We start from the raw sequence: 17,444 nt of genomic DNA, 5'->3' as shown, positions 1-17,444 counted from the left end.
ATAATCCATTTCATTTCTAAGCGCCTTTCAAAACTCTCAAGGTCACTTTACAGTCACAGGATAAGTTTTTCTGTGGGTGAGCAGTGGCAGCCACACGCGCCAGCGTTCACTCAACCAGGAAGCTAGCTTGCTAATAGCTAGTTAATATCTAGCTATCTAGATAGCTAGCTAGATAGATAGCTAGTTAGATAATAGATAATATATCTAGATATCTATTATCTAGATAATAGATAGCTAGCTAGATAACCAGCTCATTAGTCAGATAGCTAATAGACAGCAAATAGATAGATAGGCAGCTAGTTAGTTAGATAGATAATAGACAGTAAATAGATAGCTAGCTAGATAGATAGATAATAGACCGCAACTAGCTAGCTAGCTAGCCAGCTAGTGAGTTAGATAGTTAATAGACAGTAAATAGCTAGCTCGATAGATAGCCAGCTAAATAGTTAGATAGCTAATAGACAGCAAATACATAGCTAAATAGATAGATTATTAACAGCCATGACCTTTTTATACTTATATTGAACCATTTTTAAAAATTACAAGTGTTTCCAAAACAAAAAGTGTGAAAATTTCTATTCTCATCTGCCTTCTCTCTTTATTGAAAAGGGTACACTTTTGCTAATGGAGGATTTAGAAAAAGAACAAAAAAAGTACATTTTATTTGAAGACCAGCAGGCTCAAGACAGTTTCTGCCACTAGGCAGTCAGGAGACTCGACTCCCTCCCAGCCCTGTCCCCCCTGCCCCTTCCCACTGCCACACTCACCAAACTCTGAGTACATGCTACACGCTGTACCTTCATCCTGAACTCTATTTTATTCTTTTTTTTCTGCCAGACCTCACTTCAGCTTTTTTTTTTGTTTTTGCATTACTACACTACGTCACTACTTCACTTTACATTCAGGAATTACATGTATTGTCTGTTGCCAATTGTCTGTCTTTTTTAGCCATGTTCTAAGTGCCTTGCACGCTGGGTCCCAGAGGACATTAATTTTATCTGTGCTGTATGTCATGCATATTAGTTTTTTTGACAATAAAGCTGACTTTGACTTCACTGCTATTCCCAAATTTATTCGTGAATTAAAAATATGGCGTCGAGCGCCATTCCCAAATGTGTTCAGGTTTTGTTTGTTTTCAAGCGCGATGTATATCAATATGTACTGTATTGTATTGTATTGTATTTTGTACAGCCGTCCCCATTTCAATCTCATGTAACTTCAGACCCATATAATTTCGGAATTAACTTTTTTTCTGATGTAGAAGAGAGTCTCAGGTTTTCTCTACGCTGCATTGAATAGTTATGTAGTCCTAAAACTCCATATTTTGTGGGTCCTGGAATTCGAGATAATGACAAAAACCCTGGCACTGGAATGGACATCGTCTGGCCGTGAATGAGTTAATATAAAATATCGATGAGAAGGTTTCTTCAGCCGTCATCTGTACAATTTTGAAGGTTTCGGATGTTTCGCCTCCTATCCAAGAGGCTTCGTCAGCGAACTAAAATATACTTAATATAACTTAAAATAAAATAAATAAGGGGCGGCCCGGTAGTCGAGTGGTTAGCACACCGGCTTCACAGTGCAGAGGTGGCCGGTTCGCGTCCCGGTCCGGCCTCCCTGTGTGGAGTTTGCATGTTCTCCCCGAACCCGCGTGGGTTTTCTCCGGTTCCTCCGGTTTCCTCCCACATTCCAAAAAACATGCATGGCAGGCAGATTGAACACTCCAAATTGTCCTTAGGTGTGAGTGTGAGAGTGACTGTTGTATGTCTCTGTGTGCCCTGCGATTGGCTGGCAACCAATTCAGGGTGTCCCCCGCCTCGTGCCCGAAGACAGCTGAGATAGGCTCCAGCAACCCCCGCGACCCTAATGAGGAATAAGCGGTATGGATAATGAGAGATAAAAATATTATTATTATTGGTATATTTTGTGCAGTTTTACATCTTATTTAGTAGAATATCCTGTTTTATGGGGACCTGGGAACGGATTATTCTCATTTTAATAGTTTCCTCTGGGAAATTAATTTACTGGGGGATACACACTTTTCGCCTTACACACTCTGTCTGGGAACTAATTAAGTTTGTAAGCTAAGGTATCACTGTATGTATTGTATTGTGTTTATGGTGATGGTATTTTAGCCAGAATGGGTTATTTTGAAGCCAGCAGTTTTAGGACTGCATACCTTACACAAAGACGTCGCCCTGCCTCTGATAAAAAATAAAAAAGACATAAAATCCCAGGGTCAACTTCACCGCCCTACCATTGGCGTCCACTGAGAAACGGGCACACTGGGCGCCAGCAGCAAGGCACCACAGGAGGTTTGCACTCACGCCTGCGAATGATCCCACCACCTCCAATAAATACATATCGGCTCCTCCGGGGAACTTTTGCATCTTCCTATTAATCCTCGGCGGTTGTGATTTATCGCGGCAAGCTAGTCAAGCGCCACGCGTGCACCCCCACGGCGGCCACACGGTTGACGAGAAACAAAGTTGAACAATCGGCCTGTTTACGAGCATCGTCTCCACACGCACTATTGCTGCAGAATATACGAGCCGCTGTTGTGCAAGCAAGTGAAAAGACAGCCGTTGAAAATAATCTATTGGTCATGAAATGGATGCAGGCGTGCATTAGCATTCGCCAAGGTGAGGCGCAAGAGGGGTTAGTGGGGAGGGGCCAGATGAGGGGCGAACTAAGAGGAGTGTGTAAATTATTTTAATGTCCAGGCACAGACGCAAGACGTGAGTCTTGTTAAACACTGCCATCTGGTGGAGAGAAATATACAGCATGAGGCATGCTTTTGTTTTTTTTCTTGTCAAGAAACGCCCAAAACAAACGAAAATAAAGCAATTGCAAATTGTCTTAGGGGATGAAAAATATTTGTCAAAAAGCGGGGTTGTACGGAAGAGCATTAGGGTCAGGTTGAAATATATATATTTTTTCGAGACTGTGTTAATATGTGAATTTGTGTTAGCTTGTATCAAATAGTAGTCTTGATGCAACATACGATTCACCATTGCGTTATTTATGTGTCTTCCTTCTAATTTCGCCATCAATCAGAATCAGAAAACCTTTATTCGACCCACAATGAGGAAATTTGCAACACGGATCAACATGAAGTTTTCAGACCAAACAAAGTACCCAAAATGCATTGTGTGTCGCTTCCACGGTCAGGGGCGTTCCAGACGTGACGTCACGTCAGGCATCATCAACAACTCGAAAACAAGACTTCCTGAATATTCAGCGTGAGTCTTAAAACATAAAATATACTAGCCATATGCGGCGGAATCTTTGTAAAATACGCTAAGTAGAAGTCATTTGAAGCCATTTTACAAATTATGGACAAACTTGCAAATTTGCTCGATTTAAAGTCACAAATTTGCCAGATTCAAAAATTCAAATTAAAAAAAATTGTGAGTTTGAATCTATCATATTTGTGACTTGAAATCTTGCAAATTTGCGAGTTTGAATCTAGCAAATTTGTGCCTTAAAATCTAGCAAATTTCCAAGTTTGAATGTAGATAATTTGTTACTTTACATCTACCAAATTTGCCAGTTTTAATGTCGCAAATTTGTGACTTTAAATCTAGCAAATTTGCAAGTTTAAATCGAGCAAATCTGTGATTTGAAATCTCACAAATTTGCGAGTTTGAATCTAGCAAATTTGTGACTTGAAATCTCGCAAATTTGCGAGTTTGAATCTAGCAAATTTGTGACTTTAAATCTAGCAAATTTGCAAATTTGAATCTAGACATTTTTTTACTGTAAATCTAGCAAATGTGCGAGTTTGAATCTTGCAAATTTGTGACTTTTTTTCTCAGAATACCCCATCTCAAAAAAAAAAAAATTCTCCCTCCTCCTAATGCTCTTCCATAGGGTTGTTTGCTACATTTACAACAAAAAAGAAATTGCATGATTATTTTCATTGTGTTGCGATCGCTGGTGAAAGAGCTAATTCAATACTGTCTGTTTATTTAAATTAGTGTGTGTGTGTGTGTGTGTGTGTGTGTGTGTGTGTGTGTGTGTGTGTGTGTAGATTGGATGGATTCATTGATCTATCTGGTCAAGAGAGGGAGAGATATAGAAAAAGATGGAGATGAAGAAAGAGAGGGAAATACAGAGAGAGAGCGAGAGAGAGATTGATAACTAGAGAGCTCGCTAGTTAGCTAGATAGCTAGTTAGCTAGATAGCTAATAATATTATTACATTTCATTTCTAAGCGCCTTTCAAAACTCTCAAGGTCACTTTACAGTCACAGGAGAAGTTTTTCTGTGAGTGAGCAGCGGCAGCCACACGCGCCAGCGTTCACTCAACTCGGAAATAACTCAGATAGAAAACTGGCTAATAGATAGCTAATAGCTATAACTAATAAATAGCCAGCTGACCCGCTAAATAACAAATAGATAGATAGCTAGGTAGTGAGAGATGGCTGAAGAGATGACAAGCTAGCTCGCTAGTTGGCTAGCGAGAGATGTCTGAATAAATCTCCAACCTCTGAACTGAGGTCAAGGCCGCCAACCATTTGATCGCTGGCATCGAAACTGATTATTGACAATTATCAATACAGTCATACCCTGGTTGTCAATGGAGTGTGCAAATGTAATATTTTGTGCCACCACTTGTTTTCACGCCAGTAAAACACACTGGTGAACATCACATTTGTTGCTTTTATTATGATCTCGTTCATGTTGAGAAGAAGCAGACATGGCGCAACTGCAATAGTCACACCGACAGGCAGATGGTGCTGTTTTCCGTCATGTAACACTGAACTTTGTACCTTCTTTGACTCAGCTCTTGCTTTCAAACTCCATCACCTCTTGATGGCCTTCTCTATCGCCTCCCCATCCTTATCTTCTATTCTCCCTCGACGACAATCCGTGTGTCAACACCCTCTACGGTGCCACCACAGCCTGCGTTTGGCCGCCGGAGGTGAGCAGCTGCATCAGGCTGCCTGACGCCGGCCTGTCGCTACCAGTGGCCCACTGGAAGAACGTTCTGAATTTTGGAAGGGGGAAGGAGAGATTAACGTCAAATTAATTAACAGCCGGCAACACGTGCCATCCAAAGTAATGGCATTTCTTAAAAAAAAAAAAAAAAAAAGACAATTTGTGATCACCGTATTTTCCGTTGTATAAGGCGAACCCCCAAAGAATGGTGGATTTTCAATTCAGCTTATTTTGTCTTTCTCTTATCGTTTTTCCTATCTTCACTTATTTTTATTTATCTAGCTACCTAGCTGGCTACCGAGCTAACTATTAGCTGTCTGTTAGCTGTCTGTTTTCCGCCTTGATGAGGAACGTAGCCTTCTTCTCCTACCATCTTGAGGAATAACTCCTTGTATGCTTTGGTAGCGTTATCGTCAGAACTGTCTGCCTCACCATGACGAATGACACTATGAATCCCTGTACGATGCTTAAAGGACAACCGACGTCTCCGGACAAGTTGTGTTCATAATTTGTAAAATGGCTTCAAATGACTTTTACTGAGCGTATTCTAATAAGATTCCACCGCATATAGCTATATTTTACGTTTTAAGACTCGCGCTGAATATTCAGGAAGTCTTGTTTTTGAATTGGTGACGAGTATGTACGTGACGTCACTAAAGGAACGCCCCTGCCCAAAAAAAAAGACACATTGTAGCAGTCCTTCCATCCTATCAATGTATTTTGCTGTACTTGTTTAGTCTGACAACCTCGTGTTGCACCCAAAAGCCGCCAGAAGAGGGCGTCCAAGCTCCATATAAGGAATTCATCAGCCTGTGGAAACGGAGGTGGCTACAGGAGGTCGCCATTTTGTGCCTTTTTTTGGGTGAGACATTTCCTCCCATTTCCTCAAAATGGCACGAAATAAATTCTTTAATCGATTGCAAACATGTATGCTTTCCTCTTCAGAACTATTTGAATCATATTCATAACTGGATGTGTAACAAGAAAGCATATTATCCGAATCTGAAGCCATTGATTTGATTCTCCAGCAACGCAAGACATCTTGGCGTAACGTCACGAACTGGGGGCGGGACTTTCTGAAAATGCCCAATTCGCAGCTCAATTTTTTGCAGATTTTGGACACTAAGTCCTTTTTATTGGTGTTTTGCATTTGAATAAAAATATCATACTGCGTGTTTTGGGTATTTTAGATGCTATAAAACGTTTTTCTGGTGTCAGTTAAAAAACAAAAAAGTGACGTCGGTTGTCCTTTAAAGTTCTCGAACCATCCGTGGCTAGCCTTGAAATCATCAAGCGATGACGAACTTTCAGGTTGCCTGGTGACGATATCCAAGTGAAGTTGCAGTGCTTTCTCTGCAATAATTTTACCTAGTTCCTCATCAATTGTGTTCTGTTAAGCTGGGTTGATAGCTTTTTGCATCAAGTGACTCAAGGAGCTCTGGGTTGTACATCTTGAAACTTGTGATACTGCAATGGCAACAGATGCAAGCAGACATACTCGAAATTTCATTAATAGCTGCTTCCCTTGCTTGTCTTTTCATTTCATATTGAACTGATGGTTTGTGGGGGTTATTTGTGGAGCCTGATTGATGTGATATTTTAACCTTGCAGTCTACACTGTGCCTTTGAACTATGAATAAAGTTGAAACAAGTCCAAATATCACTGTTTTCCATCCATTTTTTTCTCCCTCTCCCTGCAAAAAAACAGATGAGGTCCTCCAAAATCGTTTTTAATTGTCATCATTATTTAACTGTTAACTCATTCACTGCCACTCTCGAATTTATCTGGGAATTCAAAATATCACGTAGAGTGCCATTCCAGAATTTATTTGGTTCTAGGTTTTCTTGCTAGGGTGCCGATAAAGCACTGGCCAGACCTCTGGTAATGTTTTCCCTTCCACAGGAAGGGGGGGTGTCAACGTAACAAACAAAACACATACTCAGCAACAAATTCCAATGGCGTCCATGAGCCGAAATCAGCATCGGGCATGAACTTCCTGTTCATCGGGGTATCCAGGGTAACTCTGTTGTAAAATGGAGGCAGATGACAATCAAAGCAGCTGTTTAACTAAAATTGTTTCATTTTCAAATTTCGAAATTCATTTTGAAATAAAAACTACAGTGATGCCTCAGCTTACGAACGCTTTAGCTCACGAACTTTTTGCCTCACGAACATTAAATTTGTGAGCATATAATCTTGGCTGACAAACTAGTTTTTGGCGGACGAACCAAACCACACAGTGCCACCGTGGCTGGCGGACTATTTTTCCACCCCCCTTTCTTTTGAGTGCAGATGTGGTTTGTTATCGAGTGGAGTACCTTTCCTATTATGGTAGCGAAAAAGACCCCACCACAGGCTAGTGTTTAGCCGAAGAGGACACAAAAGAAAATGACGGTCGAGCAGAAGGAGATCATTAAAAAAGACCTACGAGGTGTGCGTTTGTGTGACTTAGCGTCCCAGTACCAGCATGCCAAGTCAAACATTGCTAAGTGTGGCTAAGGGTGTTTCTGTGTTGTCCACGTAACGGCCTCAGGCAATAGTAGAGGTTGAAAAACTGAAAAACTGTTGATTTGGATTAACGAAAAGCAGCTAGCAGAGGACCGTGTGAGTGAGGGTATTATCGCCGAGAAAGCACGGCAACTTCATTCGGGTATCATCAAGAGGCAACTACATAAACGACCATCACAAAGGTCAATAAATAATAAAAGGTCACTTTATTATACTGTACAGTTTATTTCTTTAATTGCATAACAATAGCACATTTATTATACATAAAATAAGGTATATTTTGTGTAGTTTTACTGCATATTTAGTGGAAAATTATGTTTTATGGGGACCTAGGAACAGATTATTTTCATTTTAATGGTTTCTTATGGGAAATAAATGTTCGGAAGACAAACTTTTCACCTTCCACACACTTTCTGGGAACCAATTTAGTTCGTGAGCTGAGGTATCGCTGAAATTGTTTTTATGAATTGCGGTTTCAAGGTCAATCAAAACAATGGCAATTGTTATTTTATGCCTAAGTAACCAGCCCTGCATTTGTATATTTTTTTAAAAGACTAAAGTCGGGATGTCATTGTATTGTGCAGTTGTGGCCAGAGAAGGGAAGCAAAAAGGCTTTGTGAAAAGGACTCACATGCTTGCCAGGCGGCAGTCATGTGACTGAAAGTTGGTGTGCAAGTTGGGGGAGCGAGGGGGGGGGGGTTGTAGCAGAAATGCAAGTCATTGGGATCATACAAAACAGACGTGACAACTTCCCTCCAGCAAGAAAAGAGGAATGAAATCAAAGGCACAATGTCGACAACTCATATACCCCTACCCAAAAATAAACAAATGAAAAACAAAAAGAAGAAAAAAACCATAGTGGGCTAGCTAAACAGCTAGCGGGCTAGCTAAACAACTGTCTATCTAGCGGGCTTGCTAAACAACTGTCTGTCTATTGGGCTGGCTGGCTTGCTAAACAACTATCTGCCTATCTAGCTGGTTTGCTAAACAGCTATTATGTCTAACTATCTATCTCTATCTATGTCTATCTGTCTATCTATCTGTCTATCTAGTCTAACTTTCTATCAGTCTATCCAGTCTATCTGTCTATCTAATCTATCTAGTCTATCTCTCTATCTCGACCTCTACATCTACCCTCTCTATCTCTCTACCTCTAAATCTCTATCTCGCTCTATCTCTAAATCTATCTCTCTCTATCTCTACCTACCTCTCTCTATCTATCTCTATCTCTAGATCTCTCTCTCTATCTCTATCTCTCTCTATATATCTCTATCCCTCTATCTCTCTATATATATATATATATCTTGGTTGATCTCTATCTATCTATCTATCTATCTATCTATCTATGTAGATAGCCAGCTAAATAGCTATCTATCTATGTAGCTAGCTAGCTAGATAAAAACATCCGAGATGGCCATGAAGAATGAGGAAATGGGCAGCATTCGACTGAAACAAACCCAACAGAGATCTGCCATTTCCATCCTAGTTGATGTGCATTGTCTGTTGCTTATCTTTGCCTCGCTTGCTGATCTGTCTGTGACGCATGTGGATAATAGCTCATAAATGTGTAACAGTGTCTCCTCACCCATTTTTCAAAATTATTAACAACAATGCTTGGTCATTTAATGGTTGAAAAATAGTTTTCAATTATTTTGAATTCAAATATTTGTACTTTTCAAAATGTAAAAACAACAGAATTTTATCTCAGTCACTGCCATTCCCGAATTTATTCAGGAATTGAAAAGATGACATAGAGCGCCATTCAGTCAAACGTTCGTTTGGCATAACAAACAAAGTAGTTGTCGGAAACGATGTGTAGTCCAAAGCACGAAAATGTTTCTCATTGGCTGCCGGTGCTGAGTATGCAAATTGCGAAATGAACGTTCGTTTGGCAATTTGCATACTCAGCACCGGCAGCCAATCAGAAGCCTGCCTCGGACTACACCCTAATTGAAAAGTTTACTTGAGAGTTTTGAAAGCCGCTTAGAAAGAGGACTGCACGTGGCTTGTAGCGGTTTGCTTGTAGCTTTTGCTTTATTGAATAAAACAAACGTTAGATTTGAAAAAGAAGAAAAAAAAAAATCTTTTTTTTTTTCTCTTGAAGAAGTTGTCGGCCACTCGGGCCGAGATGTTTTGAAAGTTGTATGCCCGACGCTTGGGTGCCGATAGAGCGCTGGTCAGACCTCTGGCAATGCCTTTTCTTTACACGAGGGGCAGCATTTGTTAGCGGTTTGTTCCAGCTTCAGCTGTTGTTAAAGCGCTATATCAACCATTGTATTTTGGACAACCGCCTCCATTTCAAGCTCAGATAACTCCAGACCCATATAATTTAGCAATTAACTATTTTTTTCTGATCAAAGAAGATAGTCTAATGTTTCTCACACTGCTTTGAATGTCGATATACTTCTAAAAGTCAATATTCTGTGGGTCCTGGAATTCGAGGGACAATGACAAAAACCCTGGCACTCGAGTGGACACATCTTACGGACACATTCAGAACATACCTCGTTCGTAAGTTGGGGAATGTCTGTATACAACTCATTTTCTTTGATTATATAGCTATTTGTCAATATACAATATTCAAGAAAAATGTTTAATATAAAACTTGTTTTTTTCCTGGATGTAAAATGTGACGTCCCCTGAATCCAGACGCTCCCCTACATACAAACATTCGAGTTATGAACGTACGTACAAACACTTTTGTAGTAACATGTACTATTATCTATTCGCATGCTGCTCACCCACAGAAAAAATACTTATCCTGTGACTGTAAAGTGACCTTGAGAGTTTTGAAAGGGGCCCATAAATGAAATATTATTATTATTATTATTATTATTATTATTATTATTATTATTATTATTATTATTATTATATTATTATTATTATTATTATTGCACATCGTTTGGCAGGATATGAGTTAATGATCTTGCTTTTTTTTAAATCAATTGACTGGTTTTTCTCTATGAGTTGTTTGATTTCAGTCAATGATAATTCAATTTAAAGCGCAAAGTTGTCACAAGTACATGAGAAGTGATGCAATGTGGGACTTACGGCAAGATGGCTACTGCGGCAGCCCCGGTAGGCATCCCGCTGTTTTTGCCCGCCAGACTTTGACAGAGTTGGTGCACAGCAGCCTTGGCCATCCCGTAGCCCACCATGCCTTCAGGTTGACAAAAGAAAATAGTTGAGGGGGGGGGGGGGAGGAGGGATACAAGAGATGATTTGTAGTTTCCACATCTGGTTGCATTAAACAAGTCTCTACCCCCACCCGACCATGGAAAGCGGTTTTCCAAAGAATCCCAAGAATTCGCGCCTGGCGCAGTCTGGTGGCATGCCAAGAAAGGGGTTTTTCCCAAGTTTTGTTGTTCTTTTTTATTTTTTTGGGTGACAGTGAAATTAGTTATAATCCAAGGTGTAATCGATGCAAAATTTAGGTCAGTATAGGGACACGGACTTTTGCTGTAGCGCAGACTGCGAGCAGGTTTCTAATGAATGAATGAATTAATTAATTAATACTGATACAAATTAATAAAAATTAATTTCCCATAGGAAACCATTAAAATGAGAATAATCCGTTCCCTGGTCCCCATAAAACATAATTTCCTACTTTCTAATTTTATAAGCCTTAAAATACAAAATATACCCTATTTTATGTATAATAAATATGCTATAGTATTATGATTCAAGAAATAAACTGTACTGTACAATAAAATCATTTTATTGACCTTTGTGATGGTCGTCGATGGCTTGATGGAATGGAGTGGCCGGTTTCCTCAGCATTAAACACTTGATGAGGAACATAGCCTTCTTCTTTCACCATCTTGAGGAATGATCCCTTGAAGGTGCTTTCTCTGTGATAATTGTATCCAGTTCTTCATCAATTGCGATCTGTTTAGCTGGGTTGATAGCTTTTTGCATCAATTGTACAAATGACTTGTGCGGGTTATTTGTGGAGACTGATTGATGGGATATTCTCACTGTTTTCTATCCATTTACTCACTATTCTCACACTCACACTTCTGTTTTTTTTTCAAATTTGTTTTGCTCTGTCATCTCCCTCACCTGTCATCTCCCTTTATCTCGCTTTTGTGTGTGTATTTTCTGACTCTCTCTCTGTCTGCCTGTCTCTTTAATGTTTAACCCCCCCCCCCCACTGCTCGTTTCTTGACCAATCACGTAGCTTTCACCGAAGACTGGGGGCGGGGAATAGAGGACAACAACAATGGCCACCATTTTCTTGTTAGGAGAACGGGCTCGTTCGCGAACGACACATCACTCATTGTGCCAGCTCCGTGTGTATCCCGAAAAATAGTTCGTCTGCCAAGATTAAATTTTCATAAATTTAACGTTCGTAAACCGAAAAGTTCGGAAGCCAAGGGCTTCGTAAACCGAGGTTTCACTCCAATACTAATACTAATACTAATACTAATACTAATACTAATACTAATACTAATACTAATACTAAGACTAACCATACATCAAAGTCAAAGTCAGCTTTATTGTCAAATATGCTAATATGCATGACATACAGCACAGATCAAATTACTGTCCTCACATTACATTTAATTTATAAGCGCCTTTCAAAATTCTCAAGGTCACTTTACAGTCACAGAATATTTGTTTTCTGTGGGTGAGGAGCGGCAGCCACAAGCGCCAGCGTTCACTCAGCTGGCTAGCTAGCTTTCTATCTATTTACATCCGGGTTGAGTGAACGCTGGCCCGTGGCCGCCGCTGCTCACCCTCAGATAAGCTGTATCCTGTGACTGGAAAGTGACCTTCAGAGTTTTCAAAGGCCCTTATAAATGAAATGTATTATTATTATGATTATGGTTCTTCTTCTTTTTTCCCTTCAAGGGGTTGCCACAGCAAATCAGTGTCCTCCATCTTTAGAGGTTATGATTATTATGATCATTATCACGATGATTAGGACGGTGGAAAAAATCATTGGCACCGCCCTACCCACTCTCGAGGACTTACACACTGCAAGAATCCAAACTAGGGCGCGGAAAATCCTACTGGACCCTCCGCACCCTGCCCACCACCTTTTCCAGCTACTCCCCTCAGGCAGGCGCTACCGATCCATGCGCACCAAATCCAGCAGACATTTAAACAGCTTCTTCCCCCAAGTCATTAACTCTTTGAACTCTTTCAACAGTAGCCAAAATGGAACTGTATAGTGCCACTTAGCATTTATTTTTTTTTTTACGATGATACTAGTGCAGCGTGTTCTACCGGAAACAAATTCCTTGTGTGTTCTACATACTTGGCAATAAAGATGATTCTGATTATCATGATGATTATCATGATGATTATTATCATCATTATTATTATCATTATTATGACTATTAATTGGGTCAGCGAGCCGACTGACGGACAAACGACTCTTTCAGATCATTGACTTTCTAGATACGAAGCAAAGAATTGTTCGGGTTTTTCCCCCTTTTGCTCAGATCTATTTTATCGGCACATGTTCCGATAATAGAGCTGAATCCCTACGCTGCTTTCTATTGACTTCTCTATCATCTCTATTGACAAGTTGCACAACACCAGCAAATCAATAAGATCACGTGGACGGGAATGGTAAAAAAAAAAAAAAAAGGACAAACACACAAGAATAGACCTCACCTCCGGTCCCTGACAGAGCGGCTTTGGCCCCCGCTAAAGTCAACAGACCTCCTTGCTTCAGGTGCATGGCCGCCAGATGGCTGGAGATGGTGGAGGTCCAAACGCTTTGTTTCCACATGAGATCCGTGTTCTTGTACATGTCTGAAGAACAAAAACACACAATTACGATGCTCGATTAGATACTGGAAATTTCAATGGTAAATCTTAGAACAGTGAGACCTCAGCTTACGAACACCTTATCTTACGAACTTTTCATCTTACGAATGTCAAATTTATGAAAATTAAACATTGAAATACGCACTATTTTCATGATACAGACCCACCACGGCTGGTGGAGTAATCTTCGGCGGAAGAAAACCAAATCACACGACCTTCGGATCTGGCGGAGTGATCTACGGCGGAAGCACACGACCGAAAAGCGCTCCAGCCGGGCCACCTTTCCACACCCCCTCTCATTGAATGCACACGTCGATCGCTTCCTTGGAGCTTTTTGCTGATAATTTTACTATGATGGGACCGAAAAAAAACCACCACAGGCTCGTGTTCAGCCCAAGAAGACACAAAATAAAATCACCGTCGCTGAGAAGAAGGAGATAATTGAAAAACACGAATGAGGTGTGCGTTTGTGTGATTTAGTGGCCGAGCACGGCTATTGTAAGTCAACCATCGCTACCATTCTCCGGAACAGAGAAGCCATCAGAGGTGCGTCTGTTGCAAAAGGTGTTTCCGTGCTCTCAAAGCGACGGTCTCGGGCAATCGAAGAAGCTGAAAAACGTCTGTTAATTTGGATGAACGAAAAGCAGCTATCCGGCGACAGCTTGAGTAAAGCTATTTTATGTGAGAAAGCATGGCTAATTCACGCCGATATCGCCATGCGCCAACCTGGAAGTTCGGCGCTTATTGAGGATTTTAAAGGCAGCAACGGATGGTTCGAGAACATCTGAGGGCGAGGAGGAGAAGGCAATGTTGGCAAAGTGGAATGATGTGCAGGCTTTTACCAAACAGTTCCATCCAGAAAAGACTGTGGCTATGACAATCATCAACATGATGAACGATAATGTGATGCCTCAGCTTCGTAAGACCTTACAAGCCAGAAAGCAACAGGTGTCAATTAAGATGTTTTTAATCAGCAAAAATGATGAGGAGTCTCCAACGAAGCAAAGAAGAGAAGCCACACCAGACGTTAAGTTAGCAACAGTCCTTATGGAAGGTGACTCTCCTTCCATAAGCCATCTACGACCATCAAAAAGGTAAATAAAACTTTATTTTCCAGCACAGTTTATTTCTTTTATTACAGTCCTCATGTAATGTGCCTCTCTATCCAAACAGCAATTCCCTCTGACCTTCGACCTCCAACACCATTCCATCAAGCCATCAATGACCATCATAAATGTAAATGAAACGACTTTATTTTGTAGCACAGTTTATTTCTTTAATTACAGTCCTTATGGACTATGACTCTCTTTCCAAACAGCAATTCCCTTTGACCTCAGACCTCCAACGCCATTCCATCAAGCCATCAATGACCATCACAAATGTAAATAAAGTGACTTTATTATACAGTGCAGTGTTTTTCTTTCATTACAATACAATAGCAGATTTATTATACATAGAATAAGGTATGTTGTGTGTAGTTTTAAGGCTTATTTAGTTGAAAAGTATATTTTATGGAAACCCGGGAACGGATTATTCCCATTTTAATGGTGTCCTATGGGAATTTTTTTGGGTGATACACACTTTTTGGCTTACACACTCTGTCTGGGAACCAATTAAGTTCGTAAGCTGAGGTCTCACTGTACACTTATACTTCGGCTTATGAACGCTTTAGCTCACGAATTTTTTGCCTTATGAACATTAAATTCTCGAGAATATAACCTTGGCATACGAACTAGATTTAATCAAGTCGTTTTATTGACCTTTGTTATGGCCTCTTGATATCCGAGTGAAGTTGCCGTGCTTTCTCTGTGATAATACCCTCACAGACTGTCCCCCGCTAGCTGCTTTTTATTCATCCAAATCAATACCAGTTTTTCAACCTATTCGATTGCCTGGAACCGTTGCTTAGACAACGCAGAAACACCCATAATCACTTCCTTGTTCCTAAGGATGGTAGCAATGGTCGACTTAGCATGCTGGTACTGGGACATTAAGTAGCACAAACGCACACCTCGTTGGTGTTTTTCTAAGATCTCCTTCTGCTCAACCGTCATTTTCTTTTGTGTCCTCTTCAGCTTAACACTAGCCTGTGGTGGGGTCTTTTTCGTTTCCCATAATAGCAAATGTTCTCCCGAACTTAATGTTTGTGAAGCGAAAAGTTCGTGAGCTAAAGCGTTCGTAAGCTGAGGTATCACTGTGGCTTGATCACCCATCAGATATGATCCATTTTATCCACAGATATTTTATGAAGATGCCTGGGAATCATTTTTCATTGTCGGGAATGTTTTTTAAAGATGCCCCAAAATACAACAATTTTATAAAACAGATTTCACTTGGTTACTCAAAGTTACACATTGAGTTCTTACCTTTAGAACTACAATTTCCTCCCGCCCATCCGCCGGCCACGCACAAAATGGCATCTACCTTCTCTTCCCCAAGCAGTTGGGCCACATCTGATGTGACCTATGAATACATGACAGTCACAAAAAATGTGAAACAAATCTGTTTGGAAATTACAAACACATCATGCAATCTTGGCCTTGCGTGGTGGATGGGTGGTTTTTTTTTTTTGCGTAATCTATGTCAGATGTCTGTGGTCACAAGGCAGTTTAACAACAAAGGATCTTTGACAATAACTCAAAGCAAATAATTCATTGACCTTTTTCATTGAAATATATACATATTTGACTTGTTTAAATAATAATAATACATTTCATTTATAAGCGCCTTTCAAAACTCTTAAGGTCACTTTACAGTCATAGGATAAAGTTTTTCTGTAGGTGAGCAGCGGCGACCACACGTCTCAGCATTCACTCAACCTCGAAGTAACTCAAATAGATAGAAATCCAGCTAGCATGCTAATGGATAGCTAATAAATAGCGAATAGATAGTCAGATTGCCAACAGCTAGCCAGCGAGCCAGCGAAACAGCTTACAGCCTGCCAGCTAGCTAATGGATAGCTAATAAATAGCCAGATAGCCAACAGCTAGCCAACTAACAGCCAGCCAGCTAGACAGCTAATAGATAGTGCATTAGCGGGAATGACCAAATATTATCACTTATATCATTTTACATCGTGGCTATTGTTTGCTTGTCGTGGAAACAAACACTGAACATTTTTAACAACTATTTCACATTTCAACATCTTATTAGTTTGACTATGCAAATACACCCAAAGGCCCCACTACCAACCCAAATCAAGAGAAACAATTAAAAACATTATTTCAACGCAACACCAGCAAACTAAGAAACAAACGGCACTCTCCCGGGAACTTTAACGCAACACGAGCTATGACAAACGCTGTAACAAGGATATGAACGCAACACCATTTCATGTCGGAAACCCAGCCCTGCCATACAAACTACTATAAATGTGTTTCACCATACGTTAGTCATTTAAGAGTACCGCGTTGTATACTATTTAGTGAAATCTAAACGAATCGTCTCCTAGCTATCTGTCATCACTCACCTGGCCAGCCTGCTCGCAGAAGGAGTCTGTTAACTTCACAATGACGTTCTCGTTAGCCTCATCGTTAACAGCCATGTCGATATTGGCAACCCACTGATAGATTCAAAGAGTGAACACTTTTAATTCGTGTTTATTTGAACACAACTCAGGTGGGAGGAAAAAAAGATCGCAATATAATTAGCTACCGGCATAGCCTGTTTGGCTAACGTCAACTTACCCATCCTTTGGATTTGAAATGCTGGACACATTTGGAGCCCAATGCGCCTCTTCCGCCATAAACGATCACTTTGTTAGCAGCCATGTATTCGCCGTAAAGTATTGAGAGGAAGGGGCAGATAGAGGCGAGAGGGAAAGCAGAATGAAAAGAGGAGGAGGCGGCTCACTTGCAGAGCAACAGGTTGGTTCAGCAGATTTGAAGATGCATTCAAGACAGCTTGTTATTTCGGGTTTCGTGTCATCGTACGCTGTTTTCACTGCCATGTTGGCTTCATCGCGTTCTAAACAATGTGAGAACACACAAAAACTTTTTTATTTCAAATAATTTGTCAACAAACTTCCATTCTCGGATGGGTTGATTTCAAAGTTGCTGTGTTCAAGCTCCAGTGACTCATGAGGCGTGAGTTTCTACCCCAACGTGTGCTATTGTTTGAAAAATTCAGGGTATGTCCCAGTTAAGGTTGTTGACTTGACTAGAGTCCCTACCACCACCAATTAGACCGTTTAGCATTTAATGGAAGTGTCA

At 40.5% G+C, this 17,444-nt stretch overlaps 1 protein-coding gene across 1 annotated transcript; it reads right to left on the bottom strand.

Moving 5' to 3' along the window:
• Window positions 1–4,644: 4,644 nt before the first annotated feature.
• Window positions 4,645–17,103, bottom strand: qdpra (quinoid dihydropteridine reductase a). Its single transcript, XM_089018458.1, has 7 exons — window positions 16,920–17,103; window positions 16,703–16,795; window positions 15,600–15,696; window positions 13,078–13,218; window positions 10,504–10,612; window positions 6,884–6,967; window positions 4,645–4,992 (listed from the first exon to the last, which is right to left on the bottom strand). The coding sequence occupies exons 1-7, from the start codon at window positions 17,001–17,003 to the stop codon at window positions 4,890–4,892; spliced, it is 711 nt and encodes a 236-aa protein (XP_088874584.1). The 5' UTR covers window positions 17,004–17,103; the 3' UTR covers window positions 4,645–4,889.
• Between the last annotated feature and the right edge of the window lie 341 nt (window positions 17,104–17,444).

The sequence above is a fragment of the Hippocampus bargibanti genome, linkage group LG02 (assembly GCF_051943395.1).
Source record: "Hippocampus bargibanti isolate YZ-2025 linkage group LG02, ASM5194339v1, whole genome shotgun sequence".
NCBI classification, from domain to species: Eukaryota; Metazoa; Chordata; class Actinopteri; order Syngnathiformes; family Syngnathidae; genus Hippocampus; species Hippocampus bargibanti.
Note: the sequence above shows the minus strand (reverse complement) of the source record. Positions and strands in the feature narration are given on the sequence as shown.

What these genes read in the sequence shown, in the direction of transcription:
- qdpra (XM_089018458.1), bottom strand. Translation starts at nt 17,003, where the DNA reads ATGGCTGCTAACAAAGTGATCGTTTATGGCGGAAGAGGCGCATTGGGC. An exon ending in CGCTCTGTCAGGGACCGGAG is followed by an intron (nt 10,613 to 13,077) that starts GTGAGGTCTATT and finishes GTCAACCTGAAG; the next exon opens with GCATGGTGGGCTACGGGATG. An exon ending in CCATTGGAATTTGTTGCTGA is followed by an intron (nt 4,993 to 6,883) that starts GTATGTGTTTTG and finishes TCCAAAATTCAG; the next exon opens with AACGTTCTTCCAGTGGGCCA.